General features: G+C 47.0%; 1 protein-coding gene across 9 annotated transcripts in view; it reads right to left on the minus strand.

The window, feature by feature from the left end:
* Window positions 1-10538: 10538 nt before the first annotated feature.
* PRR14L (proline rich 14 like) overlaps window positions 10539-15438 on the minus strand; it is a 40630-nt gene continuing 35730 nt past the window's right edge. For all 9 annotated transcript variants that reach the window (XM_086348848.1, XM_086348851.1, XM_086348853.1 and 6 more), the window contains one exon: window positions 10539-14732. In XM_086348848.1, coding sequence (XP_086204974.1) covers window positions 14453-14732 — 280 coding nt within the window. In that variant the 3' untranslated portion in view covers window positions 10539-14452. The remainder of the gene's footprint in view (window positions 14733-15438) is intronic.

The raw sequence follows: 15438 nt of genomic DNA on the forward strand, positions 1-15438 counted from the left end.
CTCTGACGTGCGTTTCCGCATGTGCCCGGAAAATCTGACTCACCCAAGGTCTGAGAATGGATCAGTTGAGCTAAATTGCTCATTTTACGGGTGGGGAATCTGAAAGCGTCCACAGCTCAGCTGCCGTTGAGTAAGCGCTTCTTAAGTGCCAAGCTCTGTGCTAATGACTCAGCGTGCACGGTGTCTCATTCTTCACTTCCCATCGCTGTACTATCACGGAGTCCAGAGACCAGAGGTCTTGGATCACCTAGAAATGCAATTAGTCGTTGCACGAGGTAACTGATGTGACAGCGAGTGCTCCTGCAGTTTCTTGACCTTCAGGTTTAAGTGAAAATAGACTTAATAGTATCTGCCTTCGGCAGCTAGCTCTGAGAATTATTCTTATTTTAAAGATAGAGAAATCAGAGCTCAGGAAAGCTAACCACTAGAATGCTAAAGGGCATACTGCTATAAAAGAGAAAAGCTAGAATTTGAACATACATCTCTAGTTCCAAAACCCATGAACTAAACATTCTTCTTTTTAAGCCCTTTGCCTAGAATCTGGCTGAATATGGGTCCCCAAACTAAAGGAATATAGCTCCGCTTTTTCCTCCCTAAGCTGCTAATTGTACTTGTCTTCACCAGGCATTTGATATTTGCCTGGTGCCTGCAATTATTGACATTTCTACATGGTTGGTTATGCTCAATTAGGACATAACCAGGCTCTAAAGGGAGCCTAACAGAAATCGGATTTCCTATTGAAGAGGAGACATTTCCCTTTATGGTTTTCAAAAGTCTGAAGCAGGTGGGGAGTATAGAATGGATTTTACTATTCATTGAGAGTAGTAACTCAAAACCAGGGTAAAAAAAGAAGTGGGAGAGGGAGATTATTTCAAAATGAAGTGCATTTGTGGAAACTGAATATTCACATGGTGGCTCAGGTGGTAAAGAATCTGCCTGCAGTGCTGGAGACCTGGGTTCAATCCCTGGGTCAGGAAGATACCCTGGAGAAAGGGAATGGCTACCCACTCCAGTATTCTTGCCTGGGGAATTCCATGGAAAGAGGAGCCTGACGGGCTACAATCCATGGGGTTGCAAAGCGTCAGACACTACTGAGCGACTAACACTTATACCATATACAAAAATTAACTCAGAATGGATCAAAGACCTAAAGCCAAGAACTACATCTGTATAAAACTCTTAAAACAAGGGAAATTTTCATGACATTGAATTCAACAGTGATTTCTTAGATATTACACCAAAAGCATAGGCAACAACAAAATAACAAAAGTTGGATTTCATCAAAATTTAAGTTTTGGGCATCAAAGGACGCTGTCAATAAATTGAAAAGACAACCCTGAGAATGGGAGAAAATATTTGCAAACAAACACATCTGATAAGGGTATGGTCTCCAGAATATATACAGAATTACTAAAACTCAACAACAACAACAACAACAAATAATCCAATTCAAAAATAGGCAAAGGACTTGAACAGACATTTCTCCAATGATAATATACCAAAGGCCAATAAAAGATGCTCAGTGTTAGTGATCATTAGGGAAATGCACATCACAAGCACAGTGAGATATCAACTTCACACCCATTAGAATGGCTATAATCAAAGAAAAAGGAAAATAACAAGTGTTGGCTAGGATTTTGAAAAATCAGAACACTTACGCATTGCTGGTAACAATGTAAAATGGTACAGCTGCTATGCAAAATGACTTGGTGGTTTCTCAAAAAGTTAAACAGAATTATCATATGATCCAGCACCTGTGTGCGTGCTCACTCTGACTCTTTGCAACCCTATGGACCGTAGCCCACCAGGCTTCTCTGTCCATGGGGTTCTCCAGGCAAGAATACTGGAGTGGGTTGCCATTTCCTCCTCCAGGAGATCTTCCTAACTTGAGTTCTTTACCACTAGCGCACCTGGGAAGCCCCAATCAAGCACCCAGGTATAACCTAAAAGAATGGAAGCAGAGACTCAGAAATTTGTACACCAATGTTCATAGTAACATTATTCACAATAGCCAAAAAAAATGGTTCAATAGATGAATAAATAAAAATGTGATATGTCTGTGTAATAGAATATTATTCAGCTATAAAAACATGTATGAAGGGACTTCCCTAGTGGTCCAGTGGTTAAAAATCTTCCTTCCAACCCAGGGGTCATGGGTTCAATCCCTGGTTGGGGAACAAGGATCCCACATGCTATTGGGCAGCTATTAATAAATCCACAGTCTGGAACCCCTGAACCCCCAAGCCATAACTAGAGAGAGAATCCCAGACACCACTCGAAAGACCTCCTATGCTGGAAAAAAGATCTGTGAGCAGCAACTAAGACCCAATACAGCAAAATAAGTAAATATTAAAAAAAAGTATGAAGTACTGATATATGCTACAACAGGAATAAACTTTGAAAACATTATGGTAAGTAAAATTAGCCAGTCACGAAAGGACACATATTGTTTAATTCCACTTATGTGAAGTGCTTGCTGCTGTTTAGTTGCTCAGTTGTGTCCAACTGGTTTGCGACCCCATGGACTGCAGCCCACCAGACTCTTCTATCTGTGGGATGTTCCAGGCAAGAATACTAGAGTGGGTTGCCATTTCTTGAACGGGGGCTTCCAAGGTGGCGTTGGTGGTAAAGAATCCGCCTGCCAATTCAAGAGACCCCTGTTTGATCCTGGGTTGGGAAGTTCCCTGGAAGAGGAAATGGAACCCACTCCAGTATCCTTGCCTGAAAAGCTCCATGGAAAGAGGAGCCTGGTGGGTTACAGTGCATGGGGTGGCAAAGAGTCAGACATCACTGAAGTGACTGAGCATGCAAGCAATAAATGATCTCCTTTTTGTCTCTATAGATTTCCCTATTTGGCATTTTCATATGAATGAAATCATATAATATATGCATTTGCATAACTGGTTTCTCTCACTTAGCATATTTTCATGCTTTGTCCATTTTAGAACATGTACCAGTACCACATTTTAATGATTGAATAGTATTCCATTATATAGATAGACTGCATTTCTTTATCCAATCACAGTTAATCATTTCTACCTTTTAGCAATTATGAAAAATACTGCTATAAACATTCATATATGGTTTACTGTATAGGCATATATTTTCATTTCTCTTTTGTATATACCTAGGAGTGGAATTGCTGAGTTGTATAGTTTAATTGGGTTTCCCCAGTGGCTCAGCCGGGGCTCAGAAACAATATGGACCTCACAGAAGCAGAAGATATTAAGAAGAGGTGGCAAGAATACACAGAACTACACACACACAAAAGATCTTAATGACCCAGATAACCATGATGGTATGGTCACTCACTTAGAGACAGACATCTTGGAGTGCAAAGTCAAGTGGGCCTCAGAAAGCATTACTATGAACAAAGCTAGTGAAGGCGATGGAATTTCAGCTGAGTTAGTTCAAATCCTAACAGATGATGCTGTTGAAGTGCTGCACTCAATATGCCAGCAAATATGGAAAACTCAGCAGTGGCCACAGGACTCAAAAAGGTCAGTTTTCATCCCAATCCCAAAGAAGGGCAATGCCAAAGAATGTTCAAACTACCACACATTGCACTTATTTCACATGCTAGCAAAGTAATGCTGAAAATTCTCCAAGCCAGGCTTCAACAGTATGTGAACTGAGAACTTCCAGATATTCAAGCTGCATTTAGAAAAGGCAGAGGAACCAGAGATCAAATTGCCAACATCCATTGGATCACAGAAAAAGCAAGAGAATTCCAGACAAACATCTACTTCTGCTTCACTGACTATGCTAAAACCTTTGACTGTGTCGACCAAAACAAACTGGAAAATTCTTAAAAAGATGGAATACCAGACCACCTTACCGGCCTCCTGTGAAACCTGTATGCTGGTCAAAAAGCAGCAGTTAGAGTCAGACATGGAACAACAGACTGGTTCAAAATTGGGAAAGAAGTACGTCAAGGCTGTATATTGTCACCCTGCTTATTTAACTTATATGCAGAGTACCTCATGCAAAAAGCCAGGCTGGATGAAGCACAAGCTGGAATCAAGATTTTTGGAGCATATCAATAACCTCAGATACGCAGATGACACCACCCTTATGGCAGAAAGTGAAGAAGAACTAAAGAGCCTCTTGAAGGTGAAAGAGGAGAGTGAAAAGCTGGCTTAAAACCGAACATTCAAAAAACGAAGATCATGGCATCTGGTCCCATCATTTCATGATAAATAGATGGGGAAATGATGGAAACAGTGACAGACTGTATTTTCTTGGGCTCCAAAATCACTGCAGATGGTGACTGTAGCCATGAAATTAAAAGACACTCCTTGGAGAAAAGCTATGACAAACATAGACAGCATATTAAAAAGCAGAGACATAACTTTGTCGACAGAAGTCCATCTACTCAAAGCTATGGTTTTTCTAGTAGTCATGTATGGATGTGAGAGTTGGACCATACAGAAGGCTGAATGCTGAAGAATTGATGCTTTTGCACTGTGGTGTGGAGAAGACTCTTGAGAGTCCCTTGGACTGCAAGGAGATCAAACCAGTCCATCCTAAAGGAAATCAATCCTGAACATTCATTAGAAGGACCGATGCTGAAGATGAAGCTTCAATACTTTGGCCACCTGATGCGAAGAGCCAACTCATTAGAAAAGACCCTGATGCTGGGAAAGATTGAAGGCAGGAGAAGGGGGCGACAGAGGATAAGATGTTTGGATGGCATCACTGGCTCAATGGACGTAAGTTTGACCAAGCTCCCGGAGATGGTGAAGGACAGGAAAGCCTGGTGTGTTGCAGTCCATGGGGTCACAAAGAGTTGGACACGATTGTCAGAGAGTGTTCTGCCTATGTTTTCCTCTAGGAGTTTTACAGTTTCTGGTTTTACATTTAGATCTTTAATCCATTTTGAGTTTATTTTTGTGTATGGTATTAGAAAGTGTTCTAATTTCATTCTTTTACATGTGGTTGACCAGTTTTCCCAGCACCACTTGTTAAAGAGTTTGTCTTTTCTCCATTGTATATTTTTGCCTCTTTTGTCAGATAAGGTGTCCAAAGGTACATGGATTCATCTCTAGCTCCATTAAAAAAAAGGCATTTGGCTGCACCAGGTCTTAGTTGCAGTACACAGGATCTCCCGTCTTCATTGTGGCCTGCCCAGGCCCCACGTACAGTAAAAGACACGACCCTTCTCCTAGGACCCCACCTACTGTCACACCAGGTCCTGGTGGTATAAAAAGGAGGAAAAAACACTGTAGTTGCCTGGGACAGACTTGAGGACCTTTACCATGGTCAGATGGAACCCTCTGCTCCGGACCCCCCTGGCTACTTCCCAGCAACCCTTTGACATGCACTGGACTAGAAGCTTCCAAATATGTGTTGACAATGGTTTCCTCTGGTCAGGACAATTATACCGATTTCATGTGTTGTCAGATTTTGTTTCATCTCATTTTTCCTTTAAGTCATCTCTGTAGAAACACATTGTATTGGTGAGTCCCTGGGTAAAATCCAAGGGGAGAGGAGTTTCCTGAGTCCAGGTAGAGATGCTTATCCTCCAGAGTGAAGGCTGGCAAATGAGGTGTCACTTCCTGTTCTGTAAATCGAGTTTTATTGGAATACAGTCACCCCTATTTGTTCACATAGCATCTATAGCGGCTTTCCTGCTACAACCACAGAGCTGAGTAGCTGCAGTAAAGGCCATATGGCTTGCAAAGCCTGAGATAGCTACTGTCTGACCCTTCACAGAAAAAGTTGTCTAAAATCTTGTCTAGAGCACCCTGCATGGGGGCCTCTGTCCTGGCATCATCAGAGATGGGAGCTAGCCACAGCCTCCCAAAGAAAAAATGTAAGAAGGGATTTGGATATAGTTCACCAAAAGGGAAAATTATTTCCATGGGATGGTCTATGCTCTCTGACATTCAGTGACTATCAAGAATTCAGATTGGAATCAATGGAATATTGATCAGGTTAATTGTCCTGGGATTGGTGGGGAAAGACACAGAGGGCTTGCTGGAGAGCTGGAAATACTTGTAGAAAAGGCCAGGGAAGGCTTGCTGACAAGTTCAGAGGGGCAAAGGGACAAGCACATACCCGGCCAGCCCAGAGGAGTGGAAGTCATGGCTTTCAGCACCTCATCTCACATCTGAGGATCCACGTTGGTTGTCAGCATAGAAACTTGCTATAGAAATTCTTTAGGAAGGACAGAGCGTGAGATGGTTGAATGGTATCACTGACTCAATGGACATGAGTCTGAGCAAACTCTGGGAGATAGTGAATGACAGGGATGCCTGGCATGTTGCAGTTCATGGGGTCACAAAAAGTTGGACACAACCGAGCGACTGAACAGCAACAATAGTTTAATTGTTTAAGGAACTGACACAGGGTTTTCCAAAGTGGCTGTACCATTTTGCATTCCCATCAGTAGTGATGAAGGTTCCAATTTGCCTGGAAATTGCACCGTAGTTGAAGGGGTCTCAGAGAGTCGGACATGACTTAGCAACTGAACAACAACATGGAAATTCTAGCACAGTTCTACAGGGGAAGGTGATCAGCACTTTTCAGGAGTAAACAACAACAAAGCAAAGTAAAAGACACTCGTATACAACCTCTGACATCTTCAGTATGTGTGTATCTTTGTTTGTGTGTGTATATATACATACATGTATATATATATATATATGTATGTGTGTGTGTGTGTTAGTTGCTCAGTCGTATCCAACTCTTTTGCAACCCCATGGACTATAGCCCGCCGGGCTCCTCTGTGCATGGAATTCTTCAGGCAAGAAAACTGGAGTGGATTACCATTCCCCTCTCCATATATATGTGTATATGTATATACATATGAACATGTTCCAACCCCCTTAAATTTTAAGAATATATATGTCTGTGTGTGGATGTAAAATCTTTACATATCAGAGCTTCAAGGCCTCCTTCCAGCTATGAAGTTCTATGATTTTAAGGCAGCATGTGCCTAATTTGGGATTCTGTTCAATTTTATATATATATATATATATATATATTTTTTTTTTTTTTTTTTTGCAGCCATGCAGCATATGGAATCTTAGTTCTCCAACCAGGGACCCAGTCTGTGCCCCCTGCATTGGAAGTGTGGAGTCTTAACCACTGGACTGCCAAGGATGTCCCCATAAATGTTTAAGATGATAAATCAGTTCTAGATTGTGTCTATATAATGAGGAGAAGAGAGGGGTACTTACTGGACAAAGAGAGAGGGAGGGAAAGGAGTTGACAGAAGAGGCAGTGACGGAAACAAACACACCCATAAGGAGCTGCTGACGTGAGGAGGAGGCTGTAAGGAGGGCGGCAGGTTCACCGGGCCTCACCTCCAGCACCTGGCCTCTTAGAGAACATCATGAAAGTTCTTCCGAAGGTGTGTTGCGGACCTAAATGTGGTGCACGACCTGTAGGCAGATAAATGTACTCGGTGGGGCTCCTCTGAAGCTCACAGGGTGGAGAGGGGGTGGATCGCAGTGCAGGTAGTTGAGCGCATGGGGGAGTGTGTGGGCTGAGGAAGCAGCTGAGAGGCGCCTAACAGGGAAGGGAGCCGGAGGCAAAAACCTCCAGAGACCCGAAGACGTGGAGGCAGTCAAGTGTAGGGGTGGAAGAAAGAGTATGTGCACCCGACGGTACAGCTTTTTGTGCAAAAGCATCAAGGCCAGAGGCAGCAAGGAGGGTTTGAAGAACCAGAGGGCGGAGCGCCTGGGGGCGGGGCTGGAGAGGCAGGTGTGGGCCGAGGGGTGGGGTTTGCTAGCAGAGGTGGATTGCACCGGGTGGTGTAGGAAGAGACCTCGGCGCAAGCACTTGCGCCGTCAATCAATCTGTCTTTAAGGCTCAGCTTCCTCATCCACAAAGGGGGATTAAAAACATCTACCTCATCAGGTTGTTGTGAGGATTCAAGAAGGTAATGAACAGTGCCATTACCTTGGTTTACTGGCACTGGGGGTCAGTAAACGCTACTGTGGGAGAGAGGAACACCGGGGAAGGATTTCAAGGGAGTGAGTGGTTCTGACAACGGCGAAATTAGATCACTTAGGGCTAGTGGCAGTAGGGGGAAACCCATCAACCGCTGCAGTACCTGGGGATATTTGCCCCGTGTTTGTACTCTTCCAAGGACCATTTTACCCTCTCCCAAAGTCTGAGATTAAAATGCAAAAGGGAGAAAAATTCTCAAGACGATTCTTGCCTGCAGGAGCCTCCACCCCCGGCATCCCGGCGTGTCCGTGCCCAGGGCCAGGGATGCAGGCTCCAGTTTGGGCTGCGGGGAGGTACGTGGAAGGTAGGCTACCCCACAGGAGGTGAGAACATCTCGCTGGCCCCGCCCCACCTGTGAGCTACAGCCAATCAGACGTCGCGAGGTCAGAGTGGGTGTGGCCACGCCGGGAAAGGGCCCCAGTTCACTTGCTGCGCAGCCACCAACCAGGTCCCTGGAAGGGTAATCAAAGGGAGGAGAGTCATGAGGTCTTCAAATACTCAGAATCGGCAGGATGGAGAGGACCTCAGCCGGCCTGTCAAACAATAGGTTCTGTTAGTGAAGGCGACCTTTCATTCACAATCAAGTGTTTACTGAGCCCTATAATATATACCAGGCATGACCGACTCAAAGGGCATGAGCTTGAGCAAACTCGGGGAGAGAGTGAAGGACAGACAGGGCAAGCTGGTGTGCTGCAGTCCATGGGGTCACAAAGAGTCGGACACCACTTGGCTACTGAACAACAAGGCAGTGTTTTAGGTGCCTGAGGGGTCTCGAGAGGGACCAGAGAGGAGCCTACCTTACAGGGATGAACAGATACAGGGAGGAAATTATAAATGCTAGACACATAAAGCATCGGAAAGAGGATTTACCAGGAGCTGGGGGTGGGGGGAGGGTACACTTTTAAGAGTGATCTGGGAAGGCAGAGAGCTGAACAGTGTCTGTGGGCATCACGTAGGAGAAAACCCTTCTGGGCACCAGGATGCTGGGTGAATACATCATAGGGAGGGCCATGCCTGCCCCGGCCAAGGGTCTGCGTGCAAGTCCTGGTCAAACTGCTCCCACCCCAGGGAAATGCCCAAGCAGAAGTACTGGCTGACAGCGAGGAGGGAAGAGGACGGAGTAAGCCTGAAAAAGCTGTTAGAAAAGACTCACCTGTGACGCTGGAAGTTACCTGAAGAACTGGGGATTTTCTAAAACCCTCCTCAAGAAAAGTCCCAGAAGGAACTGCAGAAATTAGGTCTCCGTCACACGCAGGGGGCAGGACACAGTAGAGGATTCTTCCACCAGTTTGGACCTCTTGCTCTCAAGAGGCCCTATCAAGGCATGCTTCTGTGGTGGGGATACTAAAGCAGTAACATGGGGACTTCCCTGGTGGTCCAGTGGTTAGGAAACCACATGCCAATGCAGGGCACATGGGCTTGAGCCCTGGTCCAGGGAAGACTCCACATGCCACAGGGCAATTAAGCCTGTGTGCCCCAACTACTAAAGCCCACATGCCTAGAGCCTGTTCTCTATAAGAAAAGCCACTGCAATGAGAAACCCACGCAACTAGAGTAGATCCTGCTTGCCACAACTAGAGACAGCCCGCGAAGCAACAAAGACCCAGCACAGCCAGTCATAAAGGACCAAACTAGTAACACTGCCTCAGGTGATGACGGGCCTCTTCCTTCTAAAGGAAGAAAAGGTGTGGGGGGGACTCTGCTCTAAGTAACCGTGAAACCTAACCAGCACAAGCACATCCGCCAGGCAGGATGCTCGCTGAAGGTGACAGACCACATGGACAGAGATCTTCGCTGCAGAAATCCAGGAATTGGAAAAAGGCCAGGAAGAAAGACTTGGGCACTGCTTTTCCTCTGGACAAAGAATATCCTCAGGAATTTTGCTTCTTTCTGGAACATATCAGCATGATGGTAAATAGCGTTGTATTCAGTTATTCTCTTGAGTTTCCACTGGTTAAACACAGAGCTGAGAATCAGAAGACTCGCAGCCTAACCTCACGTACAATTGGGAAGGATATGTGATAGAAGGCAAGACCTTTTTTTCATTTTATTGTTTCAAGGCCTTTTTAAAAGTAAGTGAATGTACTCCACCATATTTATACTCTCCCAGGTAGCCTCCTCAGCAGGCTAAGCTCTTCTTCCAGACATCTTGCTAATATTTGATGTTTATTTTGACCTGAACTTGTTACTGCTTTTTTCATTTCCCAGCCATGTGACAAAACCAGCACTATTCAAAAACCACACACACAGCTTCCCTACCCAACTTAACGGGGTGTGACATGAATCTCAAGGAGTCTCAGCTATTTCCAGATACTGAAGCCCCTCAAAATGATCCACCGCCTGAGTAAACTTAAAATGCTGCACAACTGGCTCAGAAGGCCACCCACAGGTGGAGCTCTACACGTGCCCTGAGCACGGGCCAGTCCTCAAAAAGTGGTGACCACTTTGGGAGGAAACATGTTTGTTGTGATATATGTAACTCTGGAATGTCTATTAAACTAAACAGCAACCTCATTATATTACAGGTAAAAATTTAACTTATGAAGCCATAAGAGGAGCCTTGAGAGTTATCTGAAAGGTTTTCAAAAAAAAAAAAAGAATCTTTTTATTTTCATAAATTAACACACATAACAGTGGGATTTTTAGTCACAAACTACCGAACAGAAAAGAACTGCAGGGGCATTGTGTGTGCCAAGTTACCAAAAATGTACAAATTTCACTTAACTATTGACCATGATAATTATATAAACACTTCAGGCGGCTATTTACTGGCCCAGACCAGCCCAAGGAGATGCTGAGGTCTCTCGCCAATGATTAAAATCCAATTCAGCACCAGAGAGGGGCTCGAGAAGACACACGATGTACAAGGATCCAATCTGACAGGGTGCAGTGCCAGAGGGCGGACTATGCAGGGACCCTTGCTTCACAATCAGAATAAACAGCCTCTGCTGCTCAGTGTGTGGCTAGATGATAGTGTCACACTTTGATTTTAGTAAAATGAAGCCTTATTCCTGGCCAACTTTTGATACAGGAAGTTTGGCTCTGGCAAGGAGCCCTCCCCGTGCACGAATCCAAGGTACGGGGCTACGAGCCTCTGGCCAACCACAGACTTTGGGGACAGCCACCCACGATGCTGTCTCAGAGGTCCTTTCCATGATACTGGGGTCGGGGGACACGCACAGAAAACAGAACACAAGGTAATTAAGGAAAGCACCGACTGCATACTCGGCCCCCAGGGAACGGGGGAAAGTACCACCGCCTACAAGTTGGTCTTTTGCAGATCTCGACGTACATTATGAGATGAAATTCTAGCCTTGGAAACGAGCACTGGCTCTGTGTTCCACCAGCTGCAAGAGCCTTGGATTGATGGCCCTGCCCTGCACCCTCTGTGCAACCCTCGGCCTGGCAGGCAGAGAACCAGCCCCACTGGGAGGACTGAGCCCAGAAGGTGGGATCTGCAGTTAACCTCAGGTTGGCTCTGGCACCCTTGGTAAGGCCTTTCCAGGCAATATTGTGACAAAGTGTCTGATTTTCACAGCTCGAGGGGGAGTGCTGAGTTCCAGATTCACAGCATGAGTTTCTGAGCTCTTCCAGCTCCAAGTAAGGCAAACGCTACATGTCTCTGCACTGCACCCTCCTTGGCTGTAGCTCTTAAGAGTAAGGTCAGTGTGAAAAAGTGGACATAATCTGCTTGAGTGGGCGATGAGGTACATTTAAACTGATAGAGAAATGAAGCTGCAAAGGAAACCAGAAGAAAAAGGGGGAGGGTGGCCAATACTGCCAGAAACTGACAGAGAAAACCACAGCTGAGGGGTCAGTGAAAAGCCGACGGGCAGAACCACTGATTGGACCTGAGATTTCTCCTCTCTTTCCCATATTAAAATCACTAAATCTGGTGGGGTGGGAAGTCCCCATCCATGGAAACTACCAACTCCAAGCCCAGAACCAGACCTCCCAAGGCTCTGGGCAGGTGGCGCCAGCAGCCAACTGGTGGCACGTGGCATAGCTCCTAGGACCACGGACAGTGCTGCAGCTGTTAGACATTAAGACAGGTGCGGCTGAACACAGCTAAAACCTGACGTGGATTCAGGCAAGCAACTTCAAGTCTGCAGCGGGGGCCCCTTCTTAACTTCGGAATGAGGCAGGACCAGAGGCAGGCCGAAAATTACAAGGGGAAGCTGGCCTCAGAGAAGCTACTTCCTACACTCCCAGGACAGGAAGGAACCCGGCTTCCACCTCCTCCATGCCTCCCCTCCAGACGCTGCAGCTCCAAACCCCGCTCCCAGCCCTGACAGGTGCCGTGCCTGCAAAGGGCAAACTTGAAATTGGATCTCCAGAACATTGGTGAAACTGCAGCCGCACCCACTTCAGTCTGCCACGTTTGCCCCACGGTGGACTCATCTACACTGGCGACGGAGCTGGCAAACAGGGTGCTGTTCATTTGCTGGGAGTTTGTCCAGCGGGAGCGCCCTAAAAATGTTCGTACGTGGGCACAAACTCATCCCTACTCCCTTGAGCAAAAAGATGGACAGAAGCATTTGTGTCTGAGGACCCTGTCCCAGGATGGGAGAGGTGCTGAGGTGACACACAGGTCATGTCTACACAGTCTGAGCAAAGTGGATGCACGGTGGCAGCCTCTGGTTTGCACTGTCCACGGCCGGTGTGAATGCCTGACTCTCCTCCGATGCTGCGTGGCCATGGCCTGAGAAGCCTCCGTGGGTCAGCAGGCCGGTACTTCGGTTCCTGAAAGCTCTGCCTGAGGCAGCGGGCCGACGAGACAGATGTGGCACTTTTCTCACACTGTCCGTTTTTCTGCTCCAGTGAGGCACAGACTGTCAGCCTGCAGAGGAAAGGCACATAGAGACCCCCACCCCCCACCCCATCTCCCCGCCCGCTGACTCACGGGGCAACAAAAGGAACCCAGGAGACATGATCCAGGATGGGACCACCCAGCCCTCTCACAGGCTGCCTGGGAAACGTCCCCACTGGCCAGCACTGCTCCCCGGAGGAGGGTGGAGGTGGCGGCCGGCGCCTGGGCTGGGTTTTCAGGGTCTGGCTCACCAGCCAAGGAATGCTAACTCTCTGCACTCTCATTTACAGAGACAGAGATGAAAAGAAAAGATAAAACGCAAGGGAAGGGGAAGGGGGAGCAGGGTGAGGGCACACAGGCCTGACGTGGGATGGGACGAAGCCTCTGGGTTGGGGGCCTCACATGGCAGCCGGCTGCTCCCCCGTCCACACACTCCTCGGGTGCACACAGAGAAGCTGAGAGACCTTCCTGACGTTCCTCCAGGCTTCCAGCAGCACTGACGCAGGAGCCCAGAGGACAGCGAGGTGCCCTTGGACGGGGCTGCCCGTGAACTCCGTGACCTCGGCTGGCCCCCTCTCCCCCTGGACCAAGCGGCTCTGGCAGCTGTGGACACTCTGGGTTGGCCTTCATCACCACCAGGGCCGCTGTGGACCTTTGTCATGGACACCACTTCAGATGAAACCCGCTGAGACCACACCCAGCTTTCCGACTTGTTAAATGACCAGGAGAGAAACCTGCTCTTACTTCCGTCATTACAATAAATACATCTAGTTAGTGGCCGAGAATGAGAACCCAGATGAGTTACAACAGTCATGCCCCGAGTTGCATGTGGGGAAGAGGCTGCCCAAACGCGTTGATGGGAAAGGAAGGCTCTTGGCCACCCACCAACAAACCGGGTCAAATGCCTGTCGTGTGTTCTGGAGATGTGTATTGTCTTTCTCCTTGATGTCTTAAAAAATTCGTTTTAAAATCACATTTAAAGGCTCCAAACATGCAGCAAAAATTTAAAAAAAAAAAAAAAAGAGGGAAATAAAACAAATTAATCAACACCACAACATTAAAAAGTGCAACTTACTTCAAATGGACCCTGGACGGGCTCCTCTGGCACTAGTGACCCACAGTCACAGAGGGGAAAAGACAATAGGGAAAAGCCACACACACACACACACTCACACACACACCCCTGGTTCTGGACAGACGGACTCAAAGGATTAGAAAACACAACAGCTCATCTTTCCTCAACTACTGAAGTGAGCCAGTGAGACCTCATGGGACAGGACGCCAGGTCTCTCTCACCAGGCCACATGTCTGAATGATCTTGGTCTAGCACCACCATAAACGACGTGGGACTTTCACATGGACGTGCAAATGCTGTGAGTCGTTGAAACCTAGTGTTGCTGAAGGGGTGCCGCGTGCCCCTCCACGGATGGCAGAGAATGGGGTGAGGAGGCCGGCGTCATCCGGGACCATTTCCAAGAGAAAGGGAGCATTCCTGAGGTTCTGTGCTCAGCAGTACAAGCTAGAGGGCCTTCCTACACCAACTCCAACAGAGGCTGCACCCGGAAGGAGGTAAAAATCCACAGCCTGTGCTCTGAGGGGTTTAGGTGGGAGGGCAAAATCAGGTATCCTCTTCCAGGAGGCCAAGAAAAGTCTGAAGCCGAGACCCCCAACCTGAATCGCCACTCAGCAGCCGGATGACTGCTCCTGCTCCTCCTCTTCCTTGGCAAAGAAGGTCTCCAGTTCCATCAGTTTCTGTATCAAGAGTGCGTCCAGCTCGCGGCTCTGCAGTGCTGCCTTCTGGGCCCGTGTAAAGCTGCCCGCTACCTTGACCTTTCCACGTGCACGCCTCTTCCGAGGGACTGTGAAATCCTGAAACTCCAGGACTCGCTTCCTCTTCTGTTGGCTGATGGAGATGAGCGTACCGTTTCGTTCCTTAGGTTCCTCGAAAATGGTCTCTAAACACCTAAAGGTGAAGTACAAGACAGGATCACTGACACGCAGACCTGGGGGGCCACCGACCCTCCCCATCTATGCTGAAGGCTCACTGCTCCTGACTCAGCTCCTGTCTCTGGCCTGGAGCTTTATTTTTTTATGACCAAAAAAATACATACATACATATATATATATATATATGAATATGTAACACAAGCACTTTGAATACGTAATACAAGCAATTTGGAAAACTCAGCAGTGGCCACAGGACTGGGAAAGGTCAGTTTTCATTCCAATCCCAAGGAAAGGCAACGCCAAAGAATGTTCAAACTACTGCACAATTGCACTCATCTCACATGCTAGCAAAGTAATGCTCAAAATTCTCCAAGCCAGGCTTCAACAGTATGTGAACCATGAACTTCCAGATATTCAAGCTGCATTTAGAAAAGGCAGAGGAACCAGAGAACAAGCTGCCAACATCCACTGGATCACAGAAAAAGCGAGAGAGTTCCAGAAAAACATCTACTTCTGCTTTATTGACTATGTCAAAGCCTTTAACTGTGGATCACAATAAACTGTGGGAAATTCTTAAAGAGATGGGAATACCAGACTACCTTACTTGCCTCTTGAGAAATATGTATGCAGGTCAAGAAGCAACAGTTAGAACCAGACATGGAACAATAGACTGGTTCCAAATTGGGAAAGGAGTACGTCAAGGCTGTATATTGTCACCCTGC

This window comes from Bos grunniens, chromosome 17 (genome assembly GCF_055505025.1).
Source record: "Bos grunniens cultivar Pamir isolate PY7600 chromosome 17, Bosgru_T2T1.0, whole genome shotgun sequence".
Classification (NCBI taxonomy): domain Eukaryota; kingdom Metazoa; phylum Chordata; class Mammalia; order Artiodactyla; family Bovidae; genus Bos; species Bos grunniens.